The sequence below is a fragment of the Hipposideros armiger genome, unplaced genomic scaffold (assembly GCF_001890085.2).
Source record: "Hipposideros armiger isolate ML-2016 unplaced genomic scaffold, ASM189008v1 scaffold_649, whole genome shotgun sequence".
NCBI classification, from domain to species: Eukaryota; Metazoa; Chordata; class Mammalia; order Chiroptera; family Hipposideridae; genus Hipposideros; species Hipposideros armiger.
Genome location: NW_017731999.1, coordinates 434,280 through 452,876, shown reverse-complemented (window position 1 = coordinate 452,876; position 18,597 = coordinate 434,280). Strand labels below are relative to the sequence as shown.

At 37.4% G+C, this 18,597-nt stretch overlaps 1 protein-coding gene across 2 annotated transcripts in view; it reads left to right on the top strand.

Annotated features, from left to right (window-relative positions):
* The window catches only part of ARHGAP15 (Rho GTPase activating protein 15), a 652,765-nt gene that overhangs the window by 413,127 nt on the left and 221,041 nt on the right, over positions 1-18,597 (top strand). For both annotated transcript variants that reach the window (XM_019625987.1, XM_019625988.1), the window contains one exon: positions 4,946-5,044. In XM_019625987.1, the coding sequence (XP_019481532.1) occupies positions 4,946-5,044 (99 nt within the window). The remainder of the gene's footprint in view (positions 1-4,945; positions 5,045-18,597) is intronic.

Genomic DNA, 18,597 nt, shown 5'->3' with positions numbered 1-18,597 from the left:
GGAACTTATCTTTTTTTTCCCTAGAGCCTGATGCTTTGTAGCTATAGAGAGATGACTCAAGGTCTTTATGCCTCAGCTTCCTCTCCTATAAATCAGGATGATAATAGCATCTACCACCTTAGGGTTGAGGATTGGTGTAAAGATTAAATTGGTTAGAATATATAAAATACTTTGAACCCTGCCTGGCTTAGTGTAAATGCACAATAAATCTTCACTATTATTATTACAAACACTTGCAATGGCACTAATCGTATTGTATTGTGTCTGTGTTATTCTTCCCCCCTAGACTGTAAGAGATCATGCTTCATTGCATTTTCAGGCTGGAGTAGTGTCTGGCTTATAGTGGGCATGTAACAGATAGTTACTGAATGAATTAATTCATCTTTGCAATCTTTACAACGTCCAGCATATGGTAGGTGCTCACGAAATAGTCACTGATTTGAATTCAATACAATTGAATTGGTAGCGAAAACAGAGTAAGAAGTGCCATAATACCATAATATTAAGTAAGGCATAATGAGTTTAAACTTTAAGGTAAGATCAGTTTCCTTTGAGACTCTTCCTTGCGGTTGAATCTAAACTGATGCACAATTCCACATTCTTAGCAAATTTAGAGTTATGTTTTTCTCTATTTATTTGCTCCCCAGTTTCACTTTCCACATTCTGTCAACTCCTTTGTTTTTATTCGCACAGCGTAGCTTAGATCACCAGAAACCCAGACACCTGTTAACTTTATCAGTAAGCTATTGCTGCATAACAAACAAACAAAATCTCAGTAGCATAGAGCAAAAACCATTTATTTCTTGTGTTTGTAGGTCAAGTAGTTTAAGGCAGGCTTGACTGAACAGCTCTGCTTTAAGCTGTAGGTCTGGCTGGACTTATGTCTTCATTGAGAGTTGGCTTCAGTTCTGTACCATATGTATTTGTTTATCCTGGAGCCCAGATTGAAGGGGCAGCAGCTACCCAGGGGAGCTCATGTCTTGGCCTTAGCAGAGAAGCAAGCAGGCAAGTAGAAATCTGTGTCTTAAGGCCTGGGTCTGGAACTGACACTTTGTCAATTCTACTTACATTACATTGTCCAAAGCAAGTCATATGGCCAAGGAGGTGAAGATGTAAATCTAATTAAAAGAAGAATTGTGAACAATGATTAAATATGCCATGCCTCTATCCCAATTCTGGTCTTCATAACATCTTTCCTAGACAATCACATGTCCATTCTGCCACATAATTTGTGCCTCCCATTTGATTATGATCATTTTGGTTGCAGGTGATAGAATATGCAGTTAAAAATGACCTATATTATCTCATATAACAAGAAGTCTATAGAAAGTATTCTAGGGCTGAAAGTTCAACAATGCCATTTAGGGCTCAGGGTTTTTTTGTAGTTTTTTCTTTTTCACCATGTTAATCTTTTGTTTGTATGTGTGTTGCCTCATGGAGACAAGATTGCTGCAGTAGCTCCATGCATCACATGATTGCACGGTGATGTTCAAAGCAGGAAGAAAAAAAGAAAGTGTATCTTCATATGCCCCTCTCCTTTTATCAGGGAAAAAAATCTCTTGTAGCTTCCCAAGTCCTTCCTCTGACCAGAACTATGTAATCACTCAAAGCTGTAAAGGAAGCCAAATCTAATAGAGAACAATTTTAAGATTCTGTCTTATGAATAGACTTCAAAAACAAAAAAGAAGTTGGCAGAGGAATAGCCTATGTATAAGAAATCAATGGTATCTGCACACTCTCAAATAATTTAACCTATCTGGCTTAATATTTAAGACCCTTTATCACACAGCCTTTAGTTCCCTTTAAAGCTTAATATGTTAAGATTTCTCTAATAAGAAAGAGTAAATGCTTCTCTCAGCACCCCACATTCTTCCTATCATTCCTCCCATCACTGACGTGTCTGTTTACCTCTTCTTCATCTTCTCCAAATGTGCCTTTGTCCCCACTCTTAACTCTCCAGTTTAAGTCTTATTCTTGAGGATTCAGTTCTTCTTTGAGAAGTCTTCCATGGGTGCTTAAGGCTGGTCCGAGGCCCCTCCACATGCTGCCAGTGCATCTGTACTTGCTCGGTTACAGGATTTTTCATGATAAAATATTTCTACCTGATTATTTATATGCTGCCCTAACTTGACATAGGGAACAGGGCTTGGTTATTATATTACCAACGTCTTTCCTAGCTCCTGACACGCAGCAGACGCTCAGGATTTTCTTTTGCAAATAGCTGAATGAATGAAAGAGCATATGCCCTAGAATGCTTTCATCTCCATCTTACTGTGTCTGCCTATCAAAAGAAAAAATAACTTTCTCCAGATTTTAATATACACTTCATTCAGGCATCCGTTTTTCTTGAATGACCCTCCTCTCACAAACCTCTCCTACTGCCCACCACATGCAAACCACATCTGCACTAAGTGTCCCAAAGAAGACCTGTAGGGCACCTTTCTTAGCATTTAGTACCTTTTATGATACCTGCTATGTTCTATTTGGTATACTATTTGAATATTTCTATTAGCCTTTACAAGATTATAAAGTTCTTGATTTATTTTTTTACAATCTAATATACCTACCTCATTTCTATAAAGATAGAAGACAATAAATGTTTGTGAAATTGATTTGAATTATGATTTTCATTAAAGGGTTTTATACTTTATAGCAATTCTTCCTGACTATACATTTAAATTATTTGATTTGAAGTTCTGGGTTATTTTTCTTAATATTTCTCTCATTTTTTCTTATAGTGATAGCTCACCTTTTGTGAAAATATCTTTGATACTTGACCAAGTATTTAAAGCAAACACCCAAGATTATTTCCCACTTTTCTACACGACATTGATGTGTTTTGAACTTATCCTCTTTCCGTCTCATAGATGAAAAAATATACACATTTCATACTGGAGTTCATTATTATTAGTGCTTTAGGCTTAATTTCTTCCCTGAATGCTGGGTTGTCCCCAATTCAAGTCATCACTTTCTCTAACATACGGATGAAAATCATGACTTCATTAACATCTCAACACACTTCAGTTTGACTACCCTTTTGTAAAATGTATCATTTAGCATTCTGTTATGCTGCGTTTTATATTTTTCTCCTCACTTCAGCTACAAATATTTTTAAAAATTCATTGAGAACCTCCATTGATGATTCAGGTGATGTTTTTCAGCCAATGATTCAATGAATATTTATTGGACTTCTAGTATATGCCAAACATTGTCTAGTTACTGAGGATCCAGTAATAAAAGAAATAGGTACAGTCCTTACTCTCCTGGATTTGGCATTCTAAGCAAGGGAAGCAAGTAATCAGTAAACACATCAGTCTAATATGTCAGGTGGAGATAAGTGCTCTAAGGGAATTAAGGCTGGGAAGTGACATGGAGAGATCCTCTTAGCAATGGTTGCCTTTTTTTTTTTTAAGGTGAGTAGGTTGAAAAGGCTACAATAATGACATTTGATCAGAGGCCTAGGGCAATAGAGTTGCATGCAGAGGAAATAATAAATGCAAAGTCCAGTGCCAGAAGTATGCTTGGTGCGGACAAGTATCAGCAATATGGACAGAGTGGCTGCGGCAAGCAATGACGGGGAGATAGGAGAGAGGAAGCAAATGAAATCAAGTAACTGATGGAAAGTCAGGTCCTGTGTGGCCTTGAAAGTGGTGACAGGGAATTGGATTTCATTCTGAGCAAGATGGGAAGCCCTTGAAACTATTAAATATTTGTTTCATTATCAGTAATAGACATCTATGCTGTTTTTAAAAGTCCTGTAAATGGATCGTGGTGTTGGTTGCACAACAGTATGAGTGTACTTAATGCCACTGAACTGTACACATAAAAATGGTTAAAATGGTAAATTTTATGTTATTTATATTTTACCACAATTTTTAAAAAATCGTGGGTGAGTCCTGTCGACCAGAATCTGTGCAAAGCACTGGTGACTATAAGAACACACAGATGATGCAGGAACTCCGAATCTACTTTGAGAAAATAAATATACTTCATATATTATAAATGTAAATACACAATGCAAGGTAGCATAAATCATGTTCTAAACAAGAGGGCTAGGCTAGGATTTCATTGAGTGTGTTCTCGGAAACATTAGTCTAGAGGGATGCCCTTTGAAATAAAAGGATCTTACTCAAATAAGTGTGGGAAATACTACATCCTGCAGCCCCTCGTGGTGATTCCCAGGGCACACTGGCATATCACAAGCTCTAAAATAAACACACATGAAAGAAACCCATTTAACTTTGTTTAACCCAATGTTGCTAAACCATTTTGATTACAGGCCTTTTTTCCCATATCACCTGTTACCATCCTCAGGAACTGGAATCCCAAAGAACCATGTTCCAGGAGACACAAAGCTAAGGTGGGAAGGAGAGAGTTTGTGGCGAAAGTGCCATCTGAGCTGAGCATTAAAGGAAAGGGGTCACTTAGATTAGAGGAGAGGAAGGACATTCAAAGCAGGAGAAATGTTCAGGAATTCTCTTCAAAGTTAAGTCTCTTTAAACTTAATCTCGTCAAATGTCATTCAGCCACAGAATGAATCTTCTAAATATACTGAAATAATCAAAATTTTGATGATCATTGATAAATTTCTTCTAAAACACTCAAGATGTCAATTCACTAAGATTATTTTGTAGAAGTTTTCTTAATTCCTGTCATTACCTTATAGACAACACAGTCAAACCCAGAGAGACTAAAATTTACTCAGTCACCCCTGCCTAATTGAGGGCAGAGTGTTAGTTTTCTTTTTCTGGGGCCGGAGTTCTGTTCCATAAAGGAGGGAGTTATGGTCTGTGTATGTCTGCAATAGACACTTTGGAATTAAAGCAAAAAATCGATTCCTATGCAAGATGCAGATTTCATCATGCAGTGGATATGGAAACAGAATCAAATTAAAGAACAACGCAAGCTTGGATTTTAATGGAGCTCATCTTTGTTTCTTTTGCAGATCAAATTTTTGGCTCTCATCTGCACACAGTGTGTGAACGTGAAAATTCCACTGTTCCGCGGTTCGTAAAGCAATGCATTGAAGCTGTCGAAAAAAGAGGTGGGTAACTGAATATGCAGCAATTTCTCCCCATTACTGCACCCTCTTCACAACCCATGCTGAAGTTAACAGTGCCACTTGATTTCTCTGGGAAGCCAGGCAATTAAAACTTGACTTTTGTTAATCGGTTAAGAGGATCCAGTTTCTTATTAACTTCAGTTTGTTTTTACAATAGGGATATCAGTAATTCCCACTAATGTTCTCTTTTTTTTTTAATATTTTGTGTGTCTGACACGTTGTTGATTCAATTGCAAACTTCTTGTTTTCAAGCCAGTGATAAAACATTCATAAAATATCAACACTCACGAGTTAGAACCCTCCTAACATTCATGCTGGTAGATGTGGTGCCAGGACAATTTTTGGTAAGCCCCCAACATTATCCAACTGAAGCAAATAGCATTTCTACTTGCAAACAGTGATGCTCCATCTCCCATGTGTTTCTGTTCAGTCAGAATATGGCTAACTGGTTTTCCTGGAACAATTAACAGATGCACCTCCAGTGTTAAGATGACCTTTGATCCTTATATTTCAACATTCTGTTCTTCATCTGAAATTATTTCATCTCCCTGAGAGGAACAAAACAAAACCCAATTGACTCATCATTTCTATGCTAGTCTATCTGTGAGATGTTTTCTCTTCAGACCATGACTTCATTCATTCAAGGTCATTTTCCCTGGAAGGTATATACAATAGATGCAGAATCTTAAAAAAAAAGAAAAAGTATTGTATAAAAATATGAAGCTTCATCACCATCTGTTACAAGTTTACAACATATTCCCAGGATCTAGGGGGATATATATCATGTAAAAGATAGACGTGTTTTCACAAAAAGAATTGGTGAATCTATTCCTGATTTCAGCTCCCAATCTCCTAAAACAATAGAACCAAGGGGGAAAAAATCTTTATCAAGTTATCTGCTAGGGATAAGCTATTTTAATTCTCTCAGTGTTACCTGGCTTTATTATAGAAGCATAATAAAAATGGTCTGCAATTTCCAACTCCTGGAAATTCATACTTTAATTATACTGTAAGGACAGCCTTGGGATCCTAGTATTCCCATATCAGTAGGAAATGGAGAATAACAAGAAGGGGACGAGTGGATAGGGAAAGTGGATAAAGAGACGGGCTTTGGGGAAAAGCATATCAACACATCAGAGAGAAGAGCTGAGAGTTCAGAGCAAAAGTAGAAAACAGTAAAAGCAGAATGAACACGAAGAGAGGTGTAGGTGAGGAATGGAGTCAATTGGACTTTAGAAAGAAATGTGTTTTTATTGCATGTTGCAATCTCATTTAATTTTCTAAGTACATATTTGAAGAATAAATATTATTTAATAAGTAGTTCAGGCCAAAATGGATCACTGAAAATGTTATAATGTTATTATTGCCAATAGCTAAATTATCATTTTCAGGAAATCTTCATTCACTTGTACTCAGCACTGATGGTGTAAGCACGGTTATATTAGAGCAGAAATCCAAATAGGACTTTGGGGGACGCTGTACATAATAAGATGTGTGCACATATAAAAAAGGGCTCTGTACCTCTCCCTCTATTCAGTGCATACACCAGGCACAGAGAAAATTTTGCCAGATACAGCCTTGTGGTATACAGGTACCATAATATTGTAGAGTAGAAAATGTCTATAAATAGAAACTGTATCTTTTGTTCATGGCATTTTGTTAGAGATTTTGAATAAAATAAGACAGCGTTTTCACTGACAGGAGCAATCCTATCTGGCACTATATTTCATTGTCCTGGTGTTTACTCTTAAATTGAATTTGTAGATCCAGTACTAAACAGGCACTAATCATACATATGATTGCTAAAATAATTCCCCAGCATTTTAACGAAACTCAAAGACCACAATTCCACAAAGAAACTGATCATTCGAAGCACTTTGGCAGTGTCAGCTTAAAGGGACTCCATGGAAATGTTTAAAAAAATCTCAGAGACACAAGATAAACCTCTCACATCACTGCAAGATTTACAAGTGTGTACTTCTGATTATATTTTTCTATGATCATTTTGTTGGATTAATATTCTTACATTTATATGCCAATTCTATTTACTCAAAGTGCTGTTTTTACCAAATTCTGGCATAAAGCACCTCAGGACAGAAATAATTTATGTGAATCTAAGTCCAATGTTTATGCAGGCTTCTGATGACATTTTATGCTGGGGTTGGTATTAGGAAGTAGCATAGAAAGGTGCCAAGTCTCTCGGCACGACTGGGACCCAGCGTATCTACAGCCCTCTTTCTAATGGCCAGATCCTCTTCCAGCCAAGATACTCAACTGCAGAGTCATGGGAAATGCTTATGGACCAGTTATGAGAAAGGCACATTTAATGAAAACTGTGTGTTTTCTCTCACAGTCTCAGGGAAATGGCCTCAATACTCACTACAACAGCACATCGACTGTTAGAAAAAACTTTTTGTTTCCTCTTCTCTTTTTGTCTTGAGTATTTCCCTGCCTTAAAAAAAAAAATCATCTATAAACTGTAGCTGTAATTTTTTAGTGCTTCTTACATACTTGATTTCAAATAAAACAATATCAGCAAGGCAGATCTCACCATTTATTCATTCACTCATCCACTCATTCATTCATTCATTCATTCATTCAGTTAGTTACTTGCACTTGGCAGAACAAAACTGTTTATGCTCCTGTAGTCTCCCCAGGGAAATTCTACCCAGTGCTTGGCACAAGATGCATTCTTTGTTCATCCCTGGTCATATGGTATTACATTTTAAATTTTGCATCTCTCGGACATGCCTAGAAGAAAATCTATTAGTGAGCCAAATGTAAACCAATTTAGCGAATAACTTGTTTAGTATGTTTCCTTATCTTGATTTGGTTTTCTTCATTCCTCTAAACCACCAGAGCATTCTCTTCCTCACCAACTGTTATAACTGGATAAAAGTCACTTTTGTGGTTTCTGACATTGCCTGCTAAGCCTAGAAAATATACACAGAACTTGGAGGACAAACTGTAAAGGAGTGTATTAGTCTTTCTTTAATATCTTTTTTTAATCAGAGTTGACATACAATGTTATATTAGTTTCAGGTGTACAACACAGTGATCAGACATCCGTATAACTTACAAAGTGATTACCCCGATAATCTAATACCCACCTGACACCATACATGTTATTACAATATTATTGACTATATTCATTATGCTATACTCTATAGCCCCATGACTACCCTGTAACTACCAATTTGTACTTCTCAATCCCTCCTAAACCACTTTCCATCCAGCAAAGACCAAAATGTTCTCTGTAACTATGAGTCCATTTCTGTTTTGTTTGTTCATTTATTTTGTTCTTTAGATTCCCCATATGAGTGAAATCATATGGCATTCGTCTTTCTCTGTCTGACTTGCTCCACTCAGCACAATACCCTCTAGGTCCATCCATGTTGTTGCAGATGGCAGGATTTCTTTTTTTTATGGTTGAGTAATATTCCGCTGTATGTATGTACCACCTCCTCTTTATCCATTCATCCATTGATAGACAAACAGGTTGCCTCCATATCTTGGCTATTATAAATAATGCTTCAGTAAAAATATGGATGCACATGTCTCTTCAAAGTAGTATTTTGGATATCTTTGGATAAATACACAAAAGTGGGATTACTAGGTTTTTCTTTGTCTTTTGCTATAGCCTTTGTTATAAAGTCTATTTTGTGTGGTATAAGTATTAATACCCCAGCTTTTTGTTTGTTTCCATTTTAATGAAATATAGTTTTCCATCCCTTTACTTTCAGTCTGTGTGTGTCTTTCAAGTGAGCTTTTTGTAGGCAACATATGTAAGAGTTTTTGTTTTCTTATCCATTCATCCACCCTGTGTCAGGGAGTCCCACATGCCTTTTGGGTGTGTATCTTTGAAGGTGGCCTGATGGTGCTCTGGCAAGATCTGAAACTGGCCACTGGGTGTGTGGGCCCCTGAGGCCTCCTGGGAGGGGCCCTGCCATAGGCTAAGTTCAGCCTAAGCCTGTGCCCTGCCCGGGGCCACCTGGCATGAGCCACAAAGCAGTCCATAGATGTCTTCTACCTGCACTGGGGTTGGAGGTGCCTGGGAGAGGCCAAGCCGTGAACCAAGGCTGGCTGCCACTAGTGCTGTGCTTGGGGCTTCTTAGCAAGAGGTACGAGGGGTATGCCAAGACCAGATACTGCTTGTTTGGGATTTGAGAACCTTTGTGAGGTTTTAGGAAAGTCTGAAGTGTGAGTCAAAACAGGCCATTTGTATGGAAAAGCCACTGGAAGCAGCTTGAGTGGTCCTGCAAGTTGGGTAGGACAGGGTCTCAGAAACTAGAAACAATGGCTTCCATCAGCTCCTCCGTTTGGGAGAAAGCTGCCCCTCCAGCCCTTTCCCTGCAGGCAGATCACTCAGTTCCTTCCCGTATGTACCTGGCACCCCTCAAGCTGCTGCTCCAGCAACTGGAACTCAGAGTGAATGACTTTGCCAGAAAGTAAGTCCATGCACAGGCCCTTTAAGAGGAATACCTAGGACTCCAGCCTCAATCTCCACTGGTTTTCATAACCAGAAGTTGTGGGAACTTCTCTCCCCGGCACTGGAACCCTGGACTGGGAAACCTGGTGTGGTGCTGAGATCCCTTGATTCTCAGGGGAGACTACAGCCAAGGTACCCCTCCCGATTTTTAATGGTCACATGCAAGTGTGGGACCAGCCCGCTCTATGTCTCCTCCCCTCCTACCATTCTCCATGTGGCTTCTTCTGTGTGTCCATGGTTGTAGGACTTCAGCTCAGCTAGATTGCAGGTGATTCTCTGTGATGGTTCTGTAGTCTAGTTGTAATGTTGATGTGGTCCTGGGAGGAAGCAAGCAGAACGTTTACCTACTCTGCCATCTTGACCTGGGTCCTCAGGCGTATGTTAGTCTGTAAAGCTCTTCCAAGTGATTAATTCTCCCTCGGCTTGCCTTAACAGTTGCAGAAATGGTATATGAGATATTGTAAGTCACCAATGAAAAACTCAATTTATGTTTCTTCTTCTAAAGCAATTTCTGTAAAAATATCAAATCAGCTAATGCTCAATACATATGGTAAACTAACAAAAAGCATGAGATCATCGGGCTCTTTTTTTTGAGATCTAGGGCAACAAGCACGTAGAGGAATCATTGTGACATACAGGTGGTGTGTAGCTCTAAACAGTGAGGAATCCATTTTTCACTGTTTTATAAACTACTTTGTATAGCTTATGATGACCTCAAAAGTGTATAGAAACTGTTTACTTAAAAATAGGGTATCTTGTATCTCTTAGAGACAAGGGCCTAGGAGATGTGAACTAAACAACTGGTGTAAGCAGTATTAAGGCCTCAATCTACAGTTATTTTTCTTAAAGCATATAACTGACTACTCTTTGTGAAAGCCCATTATTTGAAAAGAACCATACACATTTGTATTTATTAATATTGGTTGAATGAAGTAACAGCCACTAAGTGTTTGTTGCATTTGTGCAACAAGTAGCTATTTAGTACCTTCTATGTGTCATTCTCTACACTACCAGCTGAGAATATAGAGGAGATATATCGGGTTGTCAGAAAAGTCATGATGTAATTTTTCTATGTTTTTGTTGCAAAAATGCATCATGACTTTTCAAACAAACCAACACATTAAACAATACACACACACACACACACACACGCGCGCACACACACACACACGCACGCACGCACGCACACACACACACATGCACACACACACACAAAGCACAAACTGTGAAAGAAAAGAAGAGGTACTCAAGGAGAGAATAACCACTACAATTAATAACCACTAAAAAAAAGTAAGGGGAGTTTGCTTAAAAATGACATAATAAGGAATAAGTGAAATGGAGAGATGCTGGTCAAATGGCATAAAGTGGCAGTTATGTAATATGAATAGACCTAGGATCTGATGTACAGCATGATGACACTAGTTAATACTGTTTGAATACTGGAAATATACTAAGAGAGTAGATTACAGGTGCTCTCATGACACACAATAATATGGTAGCTAGGTGAAAAGATGATGTGTTAATTATCTTCATTGTAGTAATCATATCAAATCATCATGTTGTATGCCTTAAATATATACATTTTATTTAAAAATCTTTTAAAGGACATACAAAAAGCTGAATAATAAACACACACTTGTCTGTTTTTTGCCTCTTGTTAATACCAGGAGAAGTTTAATTTGGCCTAGTTCCCAGGATGTTTTCTTGACATAATGTGGCAATGCCATATAAGGAGTCACCTGGTGTGAGATACCCAAAAAGACACCCCTGAAATCATAAACCAATCTTTTTTCTACCTAACATTACCAGCCATTGCAGAAGTATATTTTATATAATAATGGAGTTAACTAAATGAATCAACGTATTTCTACCCTGAATGTATTTTTATGCATCCAGTATATTTTTGTGAGGGAACAGGACTGTTTTTTTGTTTTTTTAAATCATTTGACTTCATTTGGACTGGCACTCATCCTTTTAAATATGGTTTAACAACTCATTCTTCCTCCATGATTCTCAATTCTGGTTAATTTGCCCCCCAAACTATTTAACATGAAAATGATACCTGGAGATCTTAACACTTCTGAACTGTATACTTTAAAATGGTTCAGATAGTACATTTTTATGTTTTTTAATCACAATTACAAATAAATGATACCAAGTTTTTCAAATTTGAAGATTCCAGCTATAAGCTACTTTGCTTAATTCCTCAGCAGATGCTAATCAACAAGTTTGTCCTCTTTCTTCTTTCTGGAACACAAAATTCTATGACAAGCATGATATACAAACTTACATATTTGACTTGGTGCCTAAAAGCCACCGTGGGATCCATAACCTTGCTTAAAGATTTAAGAAAGACCTTTAGTCTACTTCTGAGAAGGTCCTTAGCCTCAAAAACTTTATCTCTCAACTTGACTTCTTAGCAGCTGTTATATTTTTTTGCTGTCGTTTGTTTGACAGGATCCAGTTATAGGTTCCGATGTCTGTTTAAAGAAACAAGGAGGCTGTTGGCTTTAAAATTCCCTCATTGCTTGTGTGATCAGCATTTTCCCAGGCTTTTCTACATAGTTTGCCAAGCAAAGGGACTGACCTTTTGTAGCAAACACTTTTTCATTTCAAAATGCTCACTTTGATTTTTGTCCCATTTTATGCTCATTCCAAACTGTTTACAACCCACTAAAAATGACTGTGAATTATATGTTTGTGTAATGGATTCCTTTTGTGGTTGGAGTGGAATGTTTACTTTGAACAATTAGTTATCTTTGGGTAGATTATAGCAACTTGGAAAAAGAATGGCTAAAATTATTATTATACCTTAACTGTTTCTTTTTTTGGTAATTCCTCTACTGTTACATGAAGTTTGAGAGAATGTCACATTAACCAGCCCATGACATTATAAATTAAATCTACTCCTCTAACTGTGTGAATATGTATTTGAAAATATTTGTTAATATTGTATGAAGGCACAGTTATATACCTACTCAGGAATATGCTTAATTAACTCATAAAAATTCAGAATATGGAATCTACATAAATACATAGATATTTACTATGTGTGTGTGTGTGTGTGTTGCATTTGTATAATAGGGATGCATGCATTATTGCATGTATGCATGCACATATATGCATTATTACATAAATAACAGGCATGATTATAATATAGCTATTATGCCAAGAGATAGCAAGCATTATACTTGTTAATATAATTTTCCTCATACCCAAGTCAGTACACCAGTTTGCCTCTTGAGATTCTACGAAGTGTGCACTTCCAACAGTTAAACTTGACGTGGTCTTTTCCCATTGCCTGAGAATCCAGGCCCCTGAAGTGCGGATTGTATTGCCTTCACTAGACAAGCTCTGCTCTCAGTTCTGCTAATTTTGTACTGTTCATTCTTTCCCACTTTGGGATAATCTATTATAGTTGGATCCAGGCACGCACTAAAGGCTGATACTTCCATGAAGAATGTGCAATTTGTACTGTTTAGTTTGTGACGAGATTCTTGAAAACTTTTATGATTCTATCTTGTTCCAGAGAGACTTCTGCTTGCTAGTTTTATAAGTAGTGGAGGGGGCGGGGGGGGNAAAAACAAAACAAACTGATAAAAATTTCATGCTCAAAAAAAAAAGGAAAAAAATCAAGAGTTCAAGATAAGCACTTTTTCTTTTTCCCCAGAGAATACTTGTGGACTGAACAAAAATGTTTCTGAGGGCGCTGACCTATGCGTTGCTATTTTTTTTTAAGCGTTCGTTTTTCATGCCTAAAGTTAGGCATCTGCGTGCATTTACAATAGAGATGTTCCTCAAAAAAGCTTCATGAAAGATTGCAACGAATTTTCCTGAGTTTTTACTTCTGAGTTAAAATTAAGCCCAGTTTAGTGTTTTGGTGTTTTGTGTTTTGCTTGGTTTGGTTTGGTTTTCATGCAAGCCCAACGACAGCACCTTCCTGACAGCAGTAGTGTTGTGCTGGGTCCAAGTTAGAATTGGCTCTTTGGGGTAGTCCTGCTGGGGCCTCTGTGTCTGTAAGAAAGCCACATTCAGGGCTAGAGGGGAAGACAAAATCAAAAAAGAGTAAACAGGAAACAGCCAGCAAGAATATAAAAGAGAAACTAGAAAAAGACAACCAAAAGAAATCAGAGATGACAAGGTGGAGAGAGAGAAAAAAGCTGTGTTTTGCAATTAAGAAAACAAATGGAGATAAAAGGGCATGCTTGTGAGGTCTGTAATGAAGTTGAGACAGACTACTGAGCCAGTCACTGCCTCTGCCATAGTTACCTGATACCTGCTTCTCTGTTCCAGAGAAATTTACTCTTGTTCAAAAAAATGCTTGTAAGTTAAATCTCGCCATGAATGGCAAGCTTACATTGAATGTTCACAAATTCTGTGTATAGATGTGGTTAGCAATTAATTCACTGTACTTATTTGTGACATTTAGTGGAGTTTATCTACATCTAGCAATACACACCAGTCTTATTATCAAAAGGAGAGCTTAAACATTACAGCAGTTATTGTAAGAATGAATGTGCAGTTCAACACCCGGAAAGGCTATCTAACGTATGCAGCAATGTGTCTCTGGTCAAATCAGCGGGCGGATATTCCCACACTTTCAAGTCCAGAATGCATACGAATAAATAATGTCTCTTCCTAGATAAATCCTGAGTCTAATTTCCAACCTCCATCCCCACTCCCGCCCCCATTTGAAGTTTAGGTTCTTTACATACTTTTCTCTTAGAGTCAGTTGGAAAGAAACGGAGCCAAAGCTAATACCCTAGGCATATAGCCTCTTATTGTGGATAGAGGATTTAAATAATGCAACACCTCAACATGTCGAGATGCAGTACTCTAAAATATGCTATCGTGGTGTCGTGGACATGATGGGAGTTCTGGGTCTGGGAGTTTCTTTGTTATAAGCCCCTATATTCAGAAGTTAATAGTTCAACCGTAAAAATAATCTTGGCTGAAAGTTAGCAAGATATTTTAGCCTGGAGGCAAATGTATACATTTTTTTTTTGTTTTTTAAATCACATGCATTTGGAAAGCTATTCAGAAAATAGGAGCAAAAATGATAATAATAATAATAATAATAATAATAATAATAATAATAATAAGGCAGTCAGATTTTCAGATATTTGTTCCAAAATGGATTTGTAGTTTTTAAATAAATTTTTATTCTTATTGCATAATGTGAACCAACTGATTAAAAGAAAATAAATTATCAAAACATTGACAAGAGTGTCACTCCATTTTGTGAAATAATGTTATTTATTGATTAAACAGAATCTATGCATTCTGTTTTTATAGACATTTTCCTAGAGCTTAAAAATTATAAAAATTAAGAGATTTTAAACTAATACAGGAAGCTCTGGGTGAGACCAAAATATTATGTTCTCTTGTGGGTTTCCTAATTAGTAATGTTCCCTTTTAAAATACCTGGGGAAAAAATACCTTTTCCAAGGAATATTCACACTTTCAAATGAAGCGTGTCCAACTTAAGCATTAATCATTAATCTACATACATATATAGTAAAATGACATGCAGATTCCAGGAGAAGTAGTTGTATTAGTCTATATAATTGAACATGGCATATTTTCCTCTATAGGATATTTTAGAGTAATTTACTCATCTCCTTAAAAGATTCCTGTCTTGGGGATTCTTCTAAATTCAGTGAGTGTTTATCTTACAGTTTAACAGGCTGTGCAGTTAGAAATGCTTTTTGAGGGTGAAAATAATATTTTCTTGCTAGTTTTATCACTTTTTGCCAAATTTTATACTTTGCCAGCCACTTCCTATTTTCAGTTCAGAAAACAAAACAAAACAAAAACAAATCAAACAAAAATATCAAGGGCAGGGCACTTTAAGAAGAAAAATTAACTGTGCAAAACCAGAATACCTCTGAAATGATACTGCTGGAAGAGTTCAGGAAGTTATAGTAGACTGTAGACCCAAAATGTAAAATCACACTCATTTTAAGGAAGTATGAATGTCCTGAGATTTGGGGAGAAAGCACAGCTTACAGAAGAAAAATACTTAAAATATTACCTTCAGTGCACTGTGCACTCTTTCATATAGGGAGCATGGGTTTATTTTTATCTCTTAACATAGTGTCTGGCACATAATCGACTCTCAATAAATGATAAATAAATGGATAAATTATATTCAACATTGCTTAAATCGTCATTGGAAAGTTGCATACCATTGCTACATCTGCACATGGTTGAAACTAAAAAGATCAATGACAACGGTTGTTGGTTGAAGGCTGCTGCATGATGTGCAGAGAATAACGTGGTTTGCAAATCTGCTTTTTAAAAATTTAAACCGTTTCTGATGACAGTATATTATATTGTTGTAAATGATATCATTCTTTTCCATCTATGTCCAGCTATGCTAAACATTTGAAGTTATGTTTCCTTACAGATTGTATGTTCATCAGTTTTGAGATATTATATTTAAGTTCACCATCCAACCTCTGAAAGAATATCTATTCCTTACTCATTTTCATCAGAGGAAGTCATATCCTATTAGGCATTGTTTCAACACCAGTAGCCTGCTGTTTTTGATCAAGTAATTGAATGGCAACTGTGCCTTATAAGTGACATGCCTGAGAATGGTCAGACGTAGGCTCAGGTCCCATAACCACACAGAAAATTCAGTGCCATATCTTTAAATCAGATTTTGATGACCATGTTGGTGCTGTTCTGTTAGTTTACCTCCATGTGAACATCTTACCTCCTTGATTCAGTGTTTCTTTTCTATGGAAATCTCAGGAAATTTTTATTTTAATGATAATTTTTTAGTTGAAAGACTCTGTCAAAGAATGTCAAATAAGAAATATGTAGTCAATTGCATAGACCTATCAATTTGAAGCTAATGAGGACAGGATACTAATATTCTACCTTCTGGCCTGATTTTGCTATTGGATATTGATTTTATTTTTCTCAAAATTTATTTCACAGCAGAAAAAAGTTAAGCTCTGCTGATGCTACCAAAAGCTCTATTACAACTGAATACACCAGTGTCATTAAAATGGACTATTATCTTTCTTGTTTTTAAAATGATGCTCTTCTTATTATGTTATTCATTTTTGACAGTTTGGACTGACTTAACTCTTTAGTCTCTCTACAGTGCAGTGGAACATCTAACAGATGATATTGTAATCACTGTAGTAAGTTTTCTTTAATTTTATCTTGCAGGCAGGCAGTTGGCATGTGTTTGAAATTGCATAGCATACTATCAAAGTCTATGTGCATGGCCCAAAGTTTGAAAGCATAAGAAACTTGCATTTCCTCTGGATTTAATTCTTTTTTTCTTTTCTTTTCTTTTTTTTAAGGCTTTATTGGGGAGCTAGGGGAGAGGAACAGCATTGGGGAATCAGGGAAGAGGAACAGGCAAGTTGCTGTCCTTTTGTTCTTCAGTCTAATTGTGGAGGATTGGTACTATCATTGCGCTCTTCCCGGGTGAGGCAGATAGATCGCTGGCCACTGGGCGGCCACTCACAGCAGCTCTTGGCAGCTCACACCGGCTGCCGGCCTCTCACGGTAGCTTATGGCAGCCCACTGCAACTCCACTGCAACCTATGCCATCGCCAGTGACTCGCGGCAGCCCAGCTCCGGGTCAAGCTGTTGTTCACCATCTTAGCTGTAGAGGGCGCAGTGTCACTGGCCCTCATGTAGGATCCGAACTGGGTTCCTGCTGCTCAGAGCTGGTGCCCCAAGCCAACTCTTAACTAACACACCATTCGCTGGCCCTGCATTTAATTCTTGACTCTGATATTTCATGCTGCTCATTATCTCAGTGTAAGTTCAATCATACCATCCAGCTTCAGTGATTCCTCCAGTGACGTCGAAGCTCCTAGTTGAGAATGAGCCTTCAAGCTCCTTCTTACAGTCAGACATGAGGTCTAGGAACAACACTTCTTGAGTGTTCCTCTGGCATCACAAATTCAGCTTTTACAAACTGAGTTTATCACTTTCTCCAACAAACCTGTTCTTCCTCCTTTAGTCTTTAACTCAGTCAGTGGCATCATGACCTATTTTTTCCACTGCCCTAAAAAGAAATACGTTGGGCATCTTAGATTCTTCCCTTGCATTGCACACTCTATCATTCACCAAGTCTAATCATCTTTAATTTCTTACTGTCTCTTAAATTTGATTCTTCCCTTCATCTCCATAATCTTGATTGGGCTCCCATAATTTCTTTTGAGATAAACCGCCCAATTGATAGCACTACCTTGGTTCTCATTTCTGCCCAGGCTACCCTTCTTAATGCTGCTAAATTATTTCTTTTGAATACAAATAGGATTGTGTTATACCTTCTTAGAACCCTCCAGTGGTTCTACTTCACCATCAGGATAAACAAAATTCCATGCTAATTAATCCCATTAAAAAGGCTAAGTATATGACCCCTGTCAAGTGTCCAGCTTGATAATCTCATAAGTTGCTTCCTGTGCTCTAATAATACCAACTACATGGAGTTCTCCAAAGGCTGGCATTCCTTCTGTGGGCTCTTCTCTCTCAAAGACTCTCACCCTCTCTATCTACCTGCCAAATTCATATTCATCCTCTTGTGCTATGCACCTTCTCCAAGAAATATTCTCTGACAGATATCCTCAACCACCTTTCCACGGTCTTTTGAATAATTATTAGGCAGTCCCTCCCCAGTGTTCCAACAACAGATTTGCTTTCTCTAATACAGTCCTTATTGCATGGGACTGTGATGGTTGGTCTCATGATCTTTTTCTCCATCTAGAATGTGAGTCCTTAAGTCTAGGGATTGTGTCCAGTCTGTGCTTAGCACATCTGTGCTTAGCACATCCATGCTGACATATGGCCGGGCTCGATTCATAATGAATAGTATGAATAGATGGATATTATCCAAGATTTCTTTTTATCCATCCATCCATGAATCCACTCTTAGAGAATCAAATCCTATATACTGAAGATTCATTGAACTGCTAGAAGAGATAGTGATTACATGGCTCTTTAAACGTAATTTGAAGTCACATTATCCAGAAGGTAGAGGAGCTACCTCAAAAGTGAAAGGAAGGGGGGGCGG